Source organism: Diceros bicornis, chromosome 23 (assembly GCF_020826845.1).
Source record: "Diceros bicornis minor isolate mBicDic1 chromosome 23, mDicBic1.mat.cur, whole genome shotgun sequence".
In the NCBI taxonomy this organism is placed as follows: domain Eukaryota; kingdom Metazoa; phylum Chordata; class Mammalia; order Perissodactyla; family Rhinocerotidae; genus Diceros; species Diceros bicornis.
Genome location: NC_080762.1, coordinates 9,761,297 through 9,779,918, shown reverse-complemented (window position 1 = coordinate 9,779,918; position 18,622 = coordinate 9,761,297). Strand labels below are relative to the sequence as shown.

The following is an 18,622-nucleotide window of genomic DNA, read 5'->3' as shown; positions in this document are numbered from 1 at the left end:
AGGGCCCACAAAAACTACAAGCAGCTGAGCATTACAACAGCTGGCCAGGAGCATAACTCGGCCTCCCTGGGCGCCTACAGGGAGAACAAACAGGCCACAACAGAAGGACACACGTAGCCCACATAGGGGTCACCCCTGGAACATTGAGAACTGAGGGAAGCACACTGGAAGCCTCCTAAGGCATCACTTACATAAGGTCACGTATCCAAGAGCAGGAGACGTAGCTGACCTACCTAATACGTAGACACAAGCACAGGGAAAGAGGCAAAATGAGGAGGCAAAAGAATACATTCCAAGTAAGGGAACAGAACAAAACCCCAGAAAAGGAACTAAGTGAAACAGAAATGAGCAACCTACCCGACAGAGAGTTCAAACAAAGAGTGTTAAGGATGCTCACTGATCTGGGGAGAAGAATAGATGAACTCAGTGAGAATGTCAACAAAGAAATGGAAGATATAAAAAAGAACCAATCAGAAATGAAGAATACAATACTGGAAATGAAAAATTCATTAGAGGGACTCAAAAGCAGAGTAGAGGATACAGAAGAACGGATCTGTGAGCTGGACGAAAGACTAGGAGAAATCACCCAAGGTGAACAGGTAAAAGAGAAAAGAATTAAAAAGAGTGAGGACAGTCTAAGGGACCTCTGGGACAACATCAAGCGCACTAACATCCATGTTATAGGTGTCCCAGAAGGAGAAGAGCGAGACAAGGGGGAGGAGAATTTATTTCAAGAAATAATAGATGAGAACTTCCCTAGCTTAAGGAAGGAAGCAGACATCCAGGTACAGGAAGCACAGAGAGCCCCAAACAAGATAAACCCAAAGAGGCCCACACCAAGACACATCATAATCAAAATGTCCAGAATTACAGAGAAAGAGAGAATCCTAAAAGCCGCAAGAGAATGTCAAGTTACATACAAAGGAAACCCATAAGTTTATCAGCTGACTTCTCAGCAGAAACCTTACAGGCTAGAAGAGAATGGCACGATATATTTAAAGTGCTAAAAGGAAAAAAATTACAGCCAAGAATACTCTACCCAGCAAGGTTATCATTCAAAATGGAAGGAGAGATCAAAATTTTCCCAGACAAGCAAAAATTAAAGGAGTTTGTCACCAAGAAACCAGTGTTACAAGAAATGTTAAAGGGACTGATTTAAGGGGAAAAGAGAAGACCACAAATAGGAAAAATTATCTATTTCCATGATAAGAACGTAATGGATACAAATGCACAAAAAAGTGGTTAGATATGATATCAAAAACATAAAAGGAAGGAGGAGGGGAGTTAAAGAGTACAACTTTGAGACAGAGGTCAAACTAAAGTGACCATCAATTCTGTATAGAAGAAGAAAGGAACAGAGAAGGACTACTAAAACACTGAGAAAAAAGAAAAAGTGAAAAAATGGCAGTAAGTACATACTTATCAATAGCTACTTTAAACGTCAGTGGACTAAATGCTCCAATTAAAAGGCATAGGGTGGCTGACTGGATTAAAAAACAAGACCCATATATATGCTGCATACAAGAGACACACTTCAGACCTAAAGACACTCACAAACTGAAAGTGAAGGGATGGAAAAAGATACTCCACACAAATGGCAATGAAAAGAAAGCTGGGCTGGCAGTACTCATATCAGACAAAATAGACTTTAAAACAAAAACTGTAAAAAGAGACAAAGAAGGGCATTACATAATGATCAAGGGAACAATCCAACAAGAGGATATAACACTTGTAAATATCTACGCACCCAATGTAGGTGCACCTAAATATATAAAGCAATTATTAACAGACATAAAAACAGAAATAGACAGTAACACAATAATAGTAGGGGACTTTAACACTCCACTTACACCAACGGACAGATCATCCAAACAGAAGATCAATAAGGAAACATTGGCCTTAAATGACACACTAGAACAGATGGACCTAGTAGATATATACAGAGCATTCCATCCAAAAACCAAAGAATACACATTCTTTTCAAATGCACATGGAACATTCTCCAAGATTGATCACATACTAGGCCACAAAACAAGTCTCCATAAATTTAAGAAGATTGAAATAATACCAAGCATCTTTTCTGACCACAACGGTGTGAAACTAGAAATCAACTATAGGAAGAAAATAAGAAAAGCCACAAATACGTGGAGATTAAACAAAATGCTACTGAACAACGACTGGGTTAACGAAGAAATCAAAGAAGAAATCAAAAAATACCTGGAGACAAATGAAAATGAAAATACGACATGCCAGAATTTATGGGATACAGCTAAAGCGGTTCTAAGAGGGAAGTTTATAGCGATACAGGCCTATCTCAACAAACAAGAAAAATCTCAAATAAACAATCTAACAATGCACCTAAAGGAACTGGAAAAAGAAGAACAAACCAAGCCCCAAATCAGTAGAAGAAGAGAAATAATAAAAATCAGAGCAGAAATAAATGAAATAGAGACCAAAAAAAAATAGAAAAAATTAATAAAACCAAGAGCTGGTTCTTTGAAAAGATCAACAAAATTGACAAACCTTTAGCTAGACTCACCAAGAAAAAAAGAGAGAAGGCACAAATAAGTAAAATCAGAAATGAAAGAGGAGAGGTTACAACAGACACCTCAGAAATACAAAAGATTATAAGAGAATACTATGAAAAGCTATATGCCAACCAATTCGACAATCTGGAAGAAACGGATAAATTCTTAGAATCATACAACCTTCCAAAACTGGATCGAGAGAATTTGAATAGACCAATCACCAGTAATGAGATCGAAACAGTAATCACAAACCTCCCCAAAAATAGAAGTCCAGGACCAGACGGCTTCCCTGCTGAATTCTACCAAACATTCAAAGAAGACTTAATACCTATCCTTCTCAAACTCTTCCAAAAAATTGAGGAGGGGGGGAAGCTCCCTAACTCATTCTACGAAGCCGACATTACCCTGATACCAAAACCAGACAAGGACAACACAAAAAAAAGAAAATTACAGGCCAATATCACTGATGAACATCGATGCAAAAATCCTCAACAAAATACTAGCAAATCGCATACAACAATACGTTAAAAAGATTATACACCATGATCAAGTGGGATTTATTCCAGGGATGCAGGGATGGTTTAACATTCGCAAATCAATCAACATCACACACCACATTAATAAAATGAAGAACAAAAATCACATGATCATCTCAATAGATGCAGAGAAAGCATTTGACAAGATACAGCATCCATTTATGATAAAAACTCTGAATAAAATGGGTATAGAAGGAAAGTGCCTCAACATAATAAAGACGATATATGACAAACCCACAGCTAATATCCTCCTCAATGGTGAAAAACTAAAAGCTATCCCTCTAAGAACAGGAACCAGACAAGGATGCCCACTGTCACCACTCCTATTTAACATAGTACTGGAAGTCCTAGCCAGAGCAATCAGGCAAGAAAAAGAAATAAAAGGGATCCAAATTGGAAAGGAAGAAGTGAAAGAATGGCTATAATTAACAAGACAGGAAACAATATGTGTTGGAGAGGATGTGGAGAGAAGGGAACTCTCATACACTGCTGGTGGGAGTGCAAACTGGTGCAGCCACTATGGAAAACAGTATGGAGATTCCTCAAAAAATCAAGGATAGAACTACCAGATGATCCAGCTATTCCACTGTTGGGTATTTATCCAAAGAACTTGAAAACACCAATTTGTAAAGGTACCTGCACCCCTGTGTCCATTGCAATGTTATTCACAATAGCCAAGACGTGGAAGCAACCTAAGTGTCCATCAACGGACGAATGGATAAAGAAGATGTGCTATATATACACAATGGAATACTACTCAGCCATAAGAAACGATGAAATCCAGCCATTTGTGACAACATGGATGGACATTGAGGGTATAATGCAAAGTGAAATAAGTCAGAGGGAGAAGGACAAATATCGTATGATTTCCTTCATTAAGTAGTAGATAGTAACAACAATAAACAAACACATAGGGACAGAGATTGGATTGGTGGTTACCAGAGGGGAAGGGGGGAGGGAGGAAGGTGAAAGGGATAATTCAGTACATGTGTGTGATGATGGGTTGTAATTAGTATTTTGGTGGTGAACATGATGTAATCTATGCAGAAATAGAAGTATAATGATGTACACCTGAAATTTTTACAATGTTATAAACCAATGTTACTGCAATAAACAAAAAATTAAAAAATAAATAAATAAAATAATAATAATAATAATTCTTGTGTTCTCCCCATATAGTTTAGTTACTTTTTCACACTTGCCTTTCTTTGTTCAACCTAATATAAAAGCATATAGGTTTCACCATTTCTTTGGGTCTTCATTTCCCTATAAGGGCTCCTATGTCACATAAAACTTACACAAATTTTTATGCTTTTCTCCTCTTAATCTGGCTGATGTCAGTTTAATTCCCCGGCCCAGCCAATAAAATCCTAAGAGGGCAAAGGTAAAAGTTTACATCGCCTACAAAAATGAAGGAGAAATAGACTTTCTCATACAAACAAAAATTGAGGGAATTTGTCACCAGTAGACCTGCCTTGCAAGAAGTGTAAAAGAAGTTCTTCCAGAGGCCAGCCCAGTGGCATAGCGGTTGGTGCTCCGCTTTGGTGAGCTCCACTTCTGTGGCCCGGGGTTCGCGGGTTCAGATGCCAGGCACGGACCTGCACACCTCTCATTGGGCTGGGCTGTGGTGGCATCCCACGCACAAAAGGAAAAAAATAAAGGAGTATTGGCACAGATGTTGGCTCAGGGCCAATCTTCCTCACCCCCCCCCCTCGCCCCCCCAAAAAAAAGTTCTTCCAAGAGAAGGAAAATGATATAGGTCAGAAACCGAGATCTACATAAAAAAAGGAAGAGTGTTGGAGAAGGAATAAGTGAAGGCAAAAACGTATTTTATTTTTCCTATTTTTAATTGATAGCAGTTTGTTCAAAATAATAACAACAATATATTGGCTGATTATAGCTCATAGACAATGAAATGAATGACAGCAAAAGTATAAAGGATGGGAGAGAAGAATTGGGAATACTCTGTTATAAGGTCCCTGCACCACTCATGAAGTGGTACAGTGTTATATGAAAGCAGACTTAGATTATAAATATATAATGCAAACTCTAAGGCAACAACTAAAAATATTGTTTAAGTATAATTGATATGCTAAGAGAGGAGAAAAAAATGGAATCATATAAAAGACTCAATTTAAACCACAGTAGGCAGAAAAAGAGTGAGAGAAATAACACATCTAGTTTGGGGATGGGGATAAAAATAGATATTATGAAAAATGTGGCCACAACATGAGTTTTTAAGGATGGGAAGAAATTCCAAGCCAAGATAGGATAGGAGACAGAATACCCCAGATGGTAAGAACACCAGGATCAGAGATAAGGAGGCAGAAAAAATAGGGTATTGTCCGTGATTAACATGTAATCCAGCCTCGGGATTGTAAACTAGAGCACAAAGTCTGGGCAGGAGACCCATTGAAAGTAAGACAAGGAAGATGAATCGACCTTTGAATGCCAGGCAGAGGAATGTATAACTACTTCAAGAGGAAAGCAAAATAGTTGAGATTAAGAATGACCAAATTAAATTAGGAATTTGGCAGATTAATTTGACAGCACAGTGGGAAGAGAAGTTGAAATCAGAGCATTTGCCTTTCTCTGCTAACTGCCGTGAAGCCCACAGATACGGACAACTCAATCTGCCTAATTACTTTGGCATCAGCTTCAAATTTTATGTATTTTGCTCTCGTGTCTGTTAATGCCTTAAAACAAAGCCTTTCTTGGTGTCTTATACTATTCTCTCTACTCTTGCATGTTTTAAGTTCTCCAGAGCCAAAAGTTAAATTAAATCTTAGATTTGTTTAAAGTAACCTAGAATTTGGAAATGACATCCTCAAGTTTTTAAACTAGAATAGGTTTAACTAATCTTTATGACAAATTTTATTATATCTAAGTATGTGTCCAAGGGAAAGATTAAAAAAATCAACATTTTTGTTTTGTTTTTCTTATAAAACCAAAAGTTACATGCTGTTATAAAAATACTTTAAAAAATAAGAAGGGAGAAAAAACATTACAATCTTTTATAAATTTATCAGCTTTAGATTATCACTGCTTACATTTGGTATATATAATTCCAGTCGTGCATGTGTGCATTACAAATTCTTTAAAAAAGCATTTGTTATTTTACAGCTGGAAAAATGTAATCCTCCCCCCTGCAAAAAAAAAAAAAAAAAAAAAAAAAGCAGCTATAGAGTTTAAGCTAAATTAGAAAATTTCCCAAAAAAGTTATCTTGACTTCAAAATGATAAAGAGATAAGAAGGCAGCAACTCAGAGCATGAGAGACATTCCTGGAGGTGTTGATTACAAATTTTCCAGTTTCAAATTAATTTGAAGTAAAAACGATATATATTCATACAACTCTAGTTTAGACTTCCCAAATTTTCTTTCTGGGTGAACATGAATTGTTCTTGCTTGGGTATGTTTACTGGTTATCCAAAGGGAGCTCTTGTGAAAACAATTTCCGTTCCATTTTCTCTAAAAAGGTAGCATTGGTTTCTTCTTTATGCTGCTGAGTCATTTCATTAAACTTTGTCTTTCTGCCTGTTCTCTCAGGGAAAGTCCCTTTACAGTTAGGGCTAAGGTTACCCAGAATGTGGTGCTTTTCTGCATTTTCCTATGCAACAACTCATTTAGCTAAGTGTGAATTTTGGCAACTCCGCTAAAAATTATCTTTAAAGAGAAAATAAAGACTTATATTTACGCTTGGTAAATGATGGGCAATGCATATTTCCTTCAACAGTTAATATTCAATTCTGGAACACTCGAAGTCTCAACTCAGCATGTGAAGACCTATCCTTGCAGTTGGACCTGAATTAGTAGCACGGGGTTGGAAATCTGCTGAGATAATCTTATTCACGTCTTGAAGGCAAGGTGATTGTTTCTGGATATTTTTTTCTACATAAGTCTTGTAAATTCTAACCCTGCAGTTTCTCTCAATTTCTAGTTCCTCCTATATTATTATTTAACCACAATATTAATTCATATATTTGTTGGAAATTTTCCCTTTCTAAGTTTGATTTCTTTGTCATTTACTTTTCAAGGCTATACATATTTTTCTCAAAAGCACTTTCACAAATGTCATCTCCAGGTCTCAACGACTCACTGAATTGTTTTGATTACATTTTTGCATCATATTATAGTCTTTATTATATGGTGATTATTAGATGCACTACTAATTTCTGAACTCTGTCTTATTCTAGGCTTTTAAATTACAATTTGCTTACCGTTCATCCATTTGGTTTCAATTTTCTTTATGAATATTCTGTGAAGTAATTTTTTTTCTGCTTACTCATCTTCATTTCAACTTGAGAAGCTCTACTGTGAATTTCCATTTTGTTAGAAGGTTCTCGCCTTGTTCTGCTGCTATTTGTATTTATAAATAAAGTGCCTTCCAGATTGCTCTCAAATATTTGTAGCAGAAAAAAATCATCATAACCCTCACTGAGAAATCAAGAGTCATTTAAAATGTGAAAAAAATTGTGAATACTTGATATATGATATAGGTTTATTTGTAACACTCCTCTGTCTTTTACATTTTCATTTGCTTTATTAAAGCTAAGAAAAGCGAATAGCCATTTTCTAATACTGGATGATACACTTCAACATGTTTTCTTCGTTGATGTTTGTGATGGTTAGTTTTATGTGTCAACTTGACTGGGCAATAGCACCCAGTTACTTAATCAAACAGTAATTTAGGTGTTGCTGTAAAGGTATTTTGTAGATGTGATTGACATCTAAATCAGTTGACTTTAAGTAAATGATGTTACCCTTAATAATGTGAGTGGGCCTCATCCAATCAGTTGAAGGCCTTAAGAGCAAAAACTGAGATTTCCCAGAGAAGAAGAAATCCTGCCTCAAGACTGCAGCATCAACTTCTGCTTGAGTTTCCAGCCAGCCGGTCCTATAGATGTAGATCTTATAGCACCTGTAACTACATGAGCCAAGTCTTTAAAATTAATTAATTAATATGTAATTAAGTATATAATATAATTACATATAATATACAATATTAACTATATATAAAATTAAATATATATATATTCTCTTCCTCTGGAGAGCCCTCACTGACAAAACATTATTTAATAGTTGGTAGTGTAAGAATAAATAAATAGACTTATGTAGTAAAAACTATGCTTTCCTTTGCTTGCTGTTTGATATTCCTACTAGCAATAAGATTCCTGCCTAAAGGAAGAAAATGAAATGGAAGGTGACTGGAGTATCCACTGGCTCTAAGTCACAGTATTTTCATAGACACATTAGGAAAAGCATCACTAATAAAAATCGAACCTATTATACGATTATAAATGACATCAACTTTGGTGCCATGAAGAGAATACTCAATCTCCTTAGCTATTAAATTCATAAATATGTCATTGTATAAATCAAATCTGGATATGGTGACTGAGAAAATCCTTTTGTTACCTAAATAGGAACTTTGTACTGTATAATATATGTATACAGAAACAATTATTTTAGTGGCTTCATTCATTCATTTATGCATGTACTTGATTTATTGACTATTTAACATTTACTTTATCTCAAGCATTGGGAAGATAAAAATAAATACATAAGAAATTGACTCTGGTATTTTTACAAATTACTGAAAATTATGTTTTATGAAAAATATTAAGTTTATAAATTACATTTATCATCTAGCAATATTAGCAACCAATTTTTTCAGGATTATACTAGGTCCAGGAAAAACTCTAAGCTAGGACTATTAAGTAAATAGGCTTATGGGTGATATATGTTGCTTTCTAACCCTTTCTTCTCAAATTTACAAAGATAAAAAACAGAAAAAGAAGGAAAAAAGAGAAGAAGTTTCAATGAACCTAAAAGATATCTACAATCCTTAAACTAACTGAAGACAGAACTCAGATGGGAGAATGGGAAATGATTTGTCAAAATAGAAAAAGGAAAGCCCACGTGCCTAAGGAGTCAGAGTCCAATGAAAGTCAGCCTTTTTTGCTCCACAGGACCCCCAAAAGGCTTACGAATTGGAGGCATAAGGCCCCTCTGAAGATGGAAGACAAGCTAAGGGGAAAAACAAGGAGATTATGTGAATGTCTGAAGAGCAGTTAAACCCAGATCTCCAGCTCTGAGCTGGGGAAGATGGGTGACCATCCTTCCACGTCTCTCTCTGCAGGAGACAGCAGACACAGGGTCTCAGGATCTGGAAACCAGGCACTGGTGAGCAGGGCAGAAGCACGGACTGAGAGCAAAGGAGGCAAACCTAAACCTGTGGGGGGGATGGTGAAACCCTCAGCAACTCCCCACTCAGCTACAATAGCTTCATAACCCCCAGCAGATACCGAGAAGATTCTTCTCAGGTGAAACTGAACAAGTCCTAGAGGAGACTCACAGAACCTGAATTTGGAGAATGCTCCAGTGAAAAAGCTGGCAAAATGAAACCTAAGATTCATAAACAAAGAGCTTGTATATAAATAGTGCCTCCCTTGTAAATTGGAAAAAAAAAAAATTGTCTCACATGTCAATACGAACAAATAGCAGATAATCACCAGGCATTTGAGGAAAACACTTAACAAGAATGACAGACCAAAACTTAAAAAAAAAGCAAGCCCAAAAGAGGTAGATAAAATGCAAGGAACAGTAGAAAACTTTAAGAAATTGTAAAATATTCACAGAGAGATAAGATATTGCATCCTTAAAACAAAAACATGGTAACATTTAAAAAATGACGTAAGAAATAACTCTTGGAAATTAAAAATATGATAGCTGAAATTAAAAATTCATTAAAACAGTCGGAAACGTAGTTAAGGAATTTTCCCTGAAGGTAAACCAAAGACAAGGAGACATAAAATAGAAAAGAAAATAGTCTTAGATCAGTTCAGGAGCTTCAACATGAGGTTAGAAGTAACAGAAAGAGAAAAACTGGTTGAAAGGAAATTGTCAAAGAAATTTTCCCAGAAAGGAAGGACCTGAACGTCTAGACTGAAAAGTACCATCGTGATGAAAGAAGAGACCCACCACAGAGCACGATACTCTGACACTGCAGAATACCCTGGAGAATCTCTCAAAGGCAATACTGGAAGGTAGAAGATAAGGGAGCAAAGTTGTCACAATCCTGAGAAGTTATTTTCAACCTGGAATTCTATAAGTACTCAAACTACCAATCCTATGTGAGTGTAGAATAAAGGTTTTTCAAACATGCAAGTCCTTTAGTTAACTAATTAATATCTTCTGCACCTTTGTCAGGAAGCAAGTGAAGGATGGACTTCTCAAAACTGGAAGAAAACCAAGAAAGAAGTTATTTGATTCCAGAAACTGCTAGTACACACAGAAGTGAGTCAAAGGGGAACCGCCACAGTGGTTTTAAATGGAAGTCCCACGACAGCACTGTTAAGGACTAAATGTGTGTGTGCTCTATTATCCACACATTAAAATCCTACTCCCCAATGTGATGGACTTAGAAGGCGGGGCCTTTGGGAGGTGATTAGAACTAGATGAGGTCGTGAGGGTGGCGCTCTCATGAATGAGGTTAGTGCCCTTATGGAAGTAAGGAGAGAGCTTGCTTCCCCTCTCTGCTCTCCATTGTGTGAGCATAAGGAGAAGTCAGCAGTCTGCAACCGACAAGAGGTTCCTCACTAGAACTCAACCATGCTGGCACCCAATCTCAGACTTCAAGCCTTCAGAAATGTGAGAAATAAATTTCAGTTGTTTATAAGCCATCCAGCTTATGGTATTTTTCATTTTTTGTGGAGGGGAGGAAGATTAGCCCTGAGCTAACATCTAATGCCAGTCCTCCTCTTTTCGCTGAGGAAGATTGGCCCTGGGCTAACATCCGTGTCCATCTTCCTCTACTTTATATGGGACACAGCCACAGCATGGCTTGACAAGCAGTGCATCAGTCCACACCCGGGATCCGAACCTGCAAACCCAGGGCTGCCGAAGCGGAGTGCGGGAACTTAACCTCTATGCCACCGGGCCGGCCCAAGTGGTATTTTTGTTATAGCAGCCCAAGATGAGTAAGACAAGCACCCATGCAGCAGATCTAGAGAGCAACAAATTCAGATTGGAGCATAAGCATGGAGGGTTCCAGGAGGTACTTCAGGAGGGAAAACAACAGAAAAGGTAGATCTCCTGACAGTTTGGGCTTTGTGGAAAATTGTGTTGAATGGCTTTTTTTTTACAGAGATGTTGGAGAATACTTCAAGATTTAGGAGAGGATGGAAAAAAACCAACAATGAAACAATAAGGTCATCATTACAGAAAAACAAAGAGTTATACCGAATTGGAATTTAGACACTATACACCACTTGACCCACCAATGAATAGTCACAATAATGAAAATACTAACGCTTAACGTCACTCACCGTGTACTGACAGAATGGGGAAAGGGAGGAGCAAGTACCTTGAAGCAGCAGAATGTAGGAGAAATTTGGGAATGGTCAAGGGCACAAGGTTTGCTGATAACTTTGTTATAAGTCTTTTTACCACTATTCGACTTTTTTGACTGATAAAAATTGAAATTATTTTTAAAATAAAATGAGAGAAAGAAGAAATCTTAGAACACTGAAAGATCAATGTATTCTTTCTCCTATTCATTTATCATCTATTATACAATATTCAGATACTGCCTTTCTGATATAACCTTTCTGCTCACATGATTTCAGCCCTCTGCTTATAAATGAATTAACACGTCATATATCTGAGCAAAAACTGAGTTTTTTCCCTAAACTGAAATGCAGCTTTTGGAAGGCGCTGAGTTTTTTTTCCTAAACTGAAATGCAGCATTCCAACTCTTAAAATTCCGTTAAAGAAGAAATAATTATCAATCTATACATCAAAACATAACACCTTTAAAAAGTTTTAATCATCAAGATTTCTGGTGTTTTAAAAACAAGTTTAAATAGCTGACTCAATTTGTCATTTGCAAATATTCTGTATTTCATTTATTACACTAATATGAATTTTATCTTCCCATAAAAGGCACAAAAATATCTTGCTATGACTTATATGATACCAGTAATTAGAAGTCTTGGACAATTGTTTATATCTACTTTCCAAAGACAGATAATTGTTTAAAAAACCTTGAATGTATGGTGATAGAGCAGTTTCAGTCCTGTCATGGGGATTATAACCAACAGTTTCCAGGAACAAATATTTCATTTAAACACTTTCTGCTACTTTTCTTCTTTACGGCACCTAAATTTTCACATTAATAACATATTAAAAACTAGCACTAGGACTATAAGATTTTATATCCTCTCTTTTTTCTATTTACTTGCTGTGTTCTCTTTTCAGCAAATCAATATTTCACAGCTTCCTGTAGTTCTCAATCTTTTTCATCTTGCTTTTTCCCCTAAGGTTTCTCTAAAATTTCCTATCTCTGGCTCAGACCTATTCTTTTTCTTGCCACTTTAGAAGGAAGAATTCGAGCCAAGGGGAGTTTGAACTGTGCCTGACACTCAAGGCCATTGGAAAACAACTTAGCAAGCTACATGCCCTTAACTTCAAGGCAACTTAGCAGGCAAGATGCCCTTGACCTCAAGGCAAGTTTGAATCTTCAATATAAGAAAGAATATTGTAAAACAAGACTACGCTTGATTGAAAAAAAGAGTCTATATTTTATATTTAGAAGAAAAATGCCTACAATGAGAATAATTTTAAAAATTGGGCTTTTTGTGTTGGACAACCATCCTCTATTTCCAAGAATATTCTGTAGTCAGTACACATGCAAAACCATCGCATACATGCCAAACAATCGCGTACAGCATCTGTCCCAAAATTGCTATACAATAAGAGCTAATGTTTAAAACAATCCCTAAGAGAGGGCCAGCTGGGTGGCGCAAGCAGTTAAGTGTGCTGCAGTGGCCCAGGGTTCGCCGGTTCGGATCCCCGGCGCGCCATTCACACACCACTTGGCAAGCCATGCTGTGGCGGCGTCCCATATAAAGGGGGGGAAGATGGATATGGATGTTAGCCCACGGCCAGTCTTTCTCAGCAGAAAGAGGAGGATTGGCAGATGTTAGCTCAGGGCTGATCCTCCTCACACAAAAATAAATAAATAAAAAATAAAGTAAAATAATCCCTAAGAAATTCAAGAGCCAAAATAACTAAAATCAAAATTCAGTTTTAATATCATTAAAGAATGGAAATTGAACTAAAGCCTTTTGGGAAGGACTTTATTTCAACCAAAGGCTTTCTTCTGGGACCTTCGCTGGTTAGCAGAAACCATATTTAGGTCCATCTAAACAATTTTGCTAATATCCCCTGCTCTTCTGTCAATCATTACATTTAATAAATTGCACCACCATTCAACCAGTAGATCAAGCCAGAAGCCTGAGAATCAGGTTGACTTCTTTGTTCCTTCCAATAGACCTCAAATCTTGCTGGTTGTACTTCTTAAATACTCTTTAACACTAACTGTCCCTCTAATCTCCCTCTGATTGTGTTAACCTGCCAGTACCCTACCACAGATCCAATGGCCTCACTACACCCCTCTGACCCTGTTCCTCTCAGCTAAAACCCTTCACTAATCTGCCCTTTGGACAAACAAAATATATGCCCTTAACATATATTCAAGACTCTCCATGACTGATTCCACTTCTCGACTGCATCTTTTGATATTTGTCTCAACCTGCCTCTCCTCTCTTTTTCACACCAGCTGCACTGGAGCTTCAATCTTGCTTACCTGCTTTCCCACAAGCTGCAATGACTTCCTCCAATATTGTCCCCTCCTTCTTGGCCTGACTATCTCCTGTTCATCCTTCAGGTCTTAGTTTAAATGCCATTTCCTCAGAAAAGCCTTTCTTGATCCCTAATCTAAATTCATTAAATGTTGTAACCACCTTGTTCACGTTCTTAGGTTCTGGGTTGGCCTTCACATGCAGCTGTGTGATAGGCGATGCCAATGGTTTTAGAAAATGAACAAATTTTAAAATGAGAAAATGGTATTCATTATTTATGAAAATTGGGGAAAACTCAATTATCAATTTTGATTGCACATTTTGGGATAGCTAACAGAGCACTAATGTGAGGTCTAAAATTTGCTGTAACTTCAATTTTTTATCATATTAAAAATAAGCATGCTGTGGCCTCAATTTTTTGTAGCACTAAAAAATAATCACTACTCGAGTGGGATTCCTTACCTATACCTTTAGTTCAAATGATTAATCAATTTCTGGTTAAATATTTGCAACAAAATTTAACACGCAGTTCTAAAACCTACCCAAAGGTCCATATCAATTTTTTCATAATTGTATAAGCAATCACCAATGTTAATAGGAACAGAGATAAATAAAATTTGAGACATCCAAGGGTACGCTTTGACCAAACATTTTTACATAGTGTTTTTTTTCTCAGGTGTATTATATATAGTACCTCAAGAAAATCTTATTTCATTCTCAAAACAAATCCAAGAGGTAGGCAAAAGGGGTTTCATCATTCCCTGTGCATAGACACATTCTAAATGGCTCACCCAATGCCACTGCCTTTGAAGTTATTTAACTGGAGGTAGAATCCAGAAGTTTTGACTGCAAATACAGAACTCTTTGCTCCATTCGTGCCCCACTTATGTGCCATAATCTTAAAAATTTAAAGTATTAATTCATTCAGGGTAACAACACTCTCTTTAGATATTCCTATTTTAAAATGCAAATAATCCTATGAAGATGACATATTCAAACACACTTATGTGTGAATTAATTTGTCACATCATTTTCCCTTATGTTAGAGGGACTCCCAGCTAACAGGAAGATTTATGACCAATAATGGGTGGCTGAAGTAAAAAGGGGAGGTCTGCCGCAAAAAAGGGAGTAAGGGACCCATTAAAGAAACTTTGCAATCTTATCTCTTTGTTGACCACCTCCACACAAGAAAGCCTCTTTCCAATCAAATATGCTCTACTCTAAAAAGTAGCTCTTTTCTGACCATGTTTAACTGGAGGTGATAGAAATGAATTAGTATTTTAATCTATCTGTACCTGACAGTTGCAGCACCATACATTTGGATAGCACTACACAATTTATAAAATATATTCATATACATTATTCAGTTTGATCCTTGCCCAAAATATATGGTTTGCTTATTTATAGATGAAATTCTAACTCCCAGCAGGCTTAATGGACAAGTCAGGAACAGAGTCCCATTCTTCAGACTCTAAAGCCTTTCTCTTCCCCACGCCCCACAATGCTCATGTTCGTAGAGCATTATTCTCAGTGGATACTTACATTTCATCACACCTTGAATTTCATAAACAGGCTTGAGAATCAGAGTACCATAAAAGCCTTTAGGGAATGGATTTGTTAAGTCCCACTTATTTGAAAAATCTGTGAGTTGCACTGTTCGTGTTCTGTTCTTGGGGATCTTCCATTCGACAATCTCCTTTAGGGTATAAATATGTTCATCTTCACACTCATAGAATTCTCCTTCTTGTGACAAAGGCAAAGTAAAGGAGTGATTTTGGTGATTCCTTACCACTCCACAGTTCACCATTATTTCTCCATTGATCTCTTCAACTGAGTTCAGCATGATTTGTTCATTCTGCTTTATGATGAGATTCTCTAGTTGTATATCCTTCTGATGATAGAAGCAAGGATGCCCTAGTCTACTTGGTCCAATAGGGATAGTCCTTGTAATTTCTTCCATGGTAAGGTATGGAGTTTTATCAGCCACAATCTTAAAAAGACCTAAGAACAGAATTGTGTGAATTAAAGAGAGTTCTTACAATGAAAATTCTCATAAGAAAAATCACAGAGAGAGAGTTATAAAACAAATATAATGTAGCTTTTTAAAGTAATGTACCTTTTTAAAGATTAAAGATACTTGTTTTAATCCTGAATTTTTCTAGGTAAAATTTTAATGTACTGTCTGTAGATTACTGGTCATCATATCCAAGCAAGACAAATGGAAACAAGGGAAAAGCACCTTGAAATAGAAAAGGCCTTGTTCTTGGAAATGGGAAATCTGAATGAGATACTGGCTGTGTCCCAACTACCTGTGTGATCTGGAGCAAGGCATTTAATCGCTCAAGACGACATTTTTTATTTTTAAAGTGAGATGATTGGATAGATCAGTGTTTCCATAAATATATTCTCTGGACGCACAAAAACTAAAAGATATTCCAGAAGGAAACTGTTTTGTGGTCAAATTAATAATTACAAAACTATATACCTGGAACTAGACAGTGATGATGTTTGTACAACATTGTGAATGTACTTAATGACACTGAATTGTATATTTTAAAATGGTAGATTTTATGTTATGTGTATTTTACCACAATAAAATATCTACATATTTCTAATTAATTTAATATTTCTAAGAAACTTTAGATGTACTGTGACTCATATAACATGCAGAATTTCCCAAATTTCTTTGATTATAAAACTTTTGGGGAAACATTCATGAATAAAACACATCATGATATATTAGTGCTCCACATAACTCTCCTGGGAAAATGCCAGGTTAGGTTAAGTAGTTCTGGATTTAATATTCTCGATTATATACTATTTCTTCTCATTACTTCTCTAATTTTGCAATAGTTACACTGTTTGAATTTTTTTCCTCTAATACTATCAGGATAGTCACTAATAACAATGAATTTTTACTGGTTTTTGTTTATGTTTTATTTTTACTGTAATTTTTTATGCCTGCGTATTTAATTCTCCTCTTTGAATTATTTTGCTTTTATTTTATGGGCACATTTGCTTTGCAGCACCTTCAGAAATTTATTTATTGAGTAGATTTTAATAATTCCAGAGAAAATAAGAACAAAGAAAAAATTGGGTAATTGCGTTCTTAACCCAAAAGTAAATTAATGATAATATTACATACTAGCATGCACCGAGAAGACAATGTTTAAAAAAACTTACTAGAATTATATAGCTTGAAAAAATCATTTATTAGTTTACTCAACAAATAAATCCCAATTAAATTCATCTATATATCAAATCATTATTAACCAGGTTGTAATGTCTTTTATGTATATTTGGGGTTACTGTACAAAGATTTATAATCAGTTATTTTTGTAGTTGATTTTTGCTCAAACAAAATACAGGATTTTGGCTATTTTTAGATATAAACTTCCTGAAAAAGTGTGATTCATGCAGTCTTGACAAGGAATGAGTCAGGTAGCCTGTGCAATCTGTCCGGAAAACCTCTAGAAACTGAATAGTGTTCATCCACTGCATGGTATGCTTGAAGACAGTAAGGCAAATAAACATTTACTTTGAAGGAACTTCTTATTTTATTATGTCTTGTATCTGGGAAAATCCATTAAAATAGTATTCTTGAATTCTCCACTGTAAATGAATTTATGTGTGTATGCATGCATGCATGCACATATTTAGTCTCATTTGTCTGTGTGCGAAGATTTATTTCTTTTTTTATTTTATTTTATTTTTTATTTGTTCCCCCAAAGCCCCAGTAGATAGTTGTATGTCATAGCTGCACATCCTTCTAGTTGCTGTATGTGGGACGCGGCCTCAGCATGGCCGGAGAAGCGGTGCGTCGGTGCACGCCTGGGATCCGAACCCCGGCCGCCAGCAGCAGAGCGCGCGCACTTAACCGCCAAGCCACGGGGCCGGCCCCGAAGATTTATTTCTGAGAATCCACAATCGTTATCAGGGTATTGAAAATTCAGCATTTTTTTGTGAAATAAGTTTAAAAAAACAGCTACCTCGAGTCTCATAAACGGTAGAGACACATAGTTTGATTTCTATCCTAGCTATGTTGATGACATAAGTCACAGAAGAATTAATTCAGCATCTTCTTTCTTGGGGAATTGAGTTCACCTAAGGTAATAACAGACTTAAAATGATATGCAGTAGGAAAATCCTGAAACCCTAAGGGCCACCATTATTTCAAGTTAATCACACACTTCAGAGCTGTCTTGCTGGATGTCTCTATTGCAAGAAAAATCTATCTACGAATCCATGTGTTTTCCCTTAGAAGATGATTAAGTACACAGTTTGGCATGCTAAGTGGCAGAATACAAGAAAAACTATTTGATTAACATTTCTTGATATACTATTACAGCCAATCCAAAGAGTCCCTCTTTATAAAGAGCCACATAATACCACACAAATTAGGGCAAGTTTTTTTTAATATATACAAATATGATGTCATATTGGAACTTCAATTTCACAATAAACTAAAATGCTGTAGGCCTGATCAGCTTTCAATTTGACCAATTTTTCCTCCATCTTTTTCACAAAGAGTATAATAGTTTTATACTGGAGAAAATATGATTTGTTATACTTCCAAAGAAAAACAAAACACATTTCAGGAGCTGAGTGATCATGACAATGATTACACAATAAGCCCATATGTAATCTTCATAAAGTAAGTTAAAAAGCAGAAAGAAAATAGATTTCTATTTCCAAATTTGATTGTCACTGATTAAAATGGATATTATTGTTATTTTTAAATTAGGAAAAGTTGTTCATAAAGAGCATGTCACTTGAGAAACAAAAATTATAAAGAAATACAATTGATCTGTTGAAAATTAGTCAATAAGTGAATTCAGTCTCTAAGATTTTGTCCCTGAATCTTAGATTTTGGGGGAGTTTATATTTTTAATTAATTCTTAATGATCTATAATC

At 36.1% G+C, this 18,622-nt stretch overlaps 1 protein-coding gene across 1 annotated transcript in view; it reads right to left on the bottom strand.

Annotated features, from left to right (window-relative positions):
- Window positions 1-18,622, bottom strand: part of THEMIS (thymocyte selection associated) — a 185,513-nt gene that overhangs the window by 98,709 nt on the left and 68,182 nt on the right. Inside the window, exon 3 of the mRNA XM_058566324.1 lies at window positions 15,251-15,709. Coding sequence (XP_058422307.1) covers window positions 15,251-15,709 — 459 coding nt within the window. The remainder of the gene's footprint in view (window positions 1-15,250; window positions 15,710-18,622) is intronic.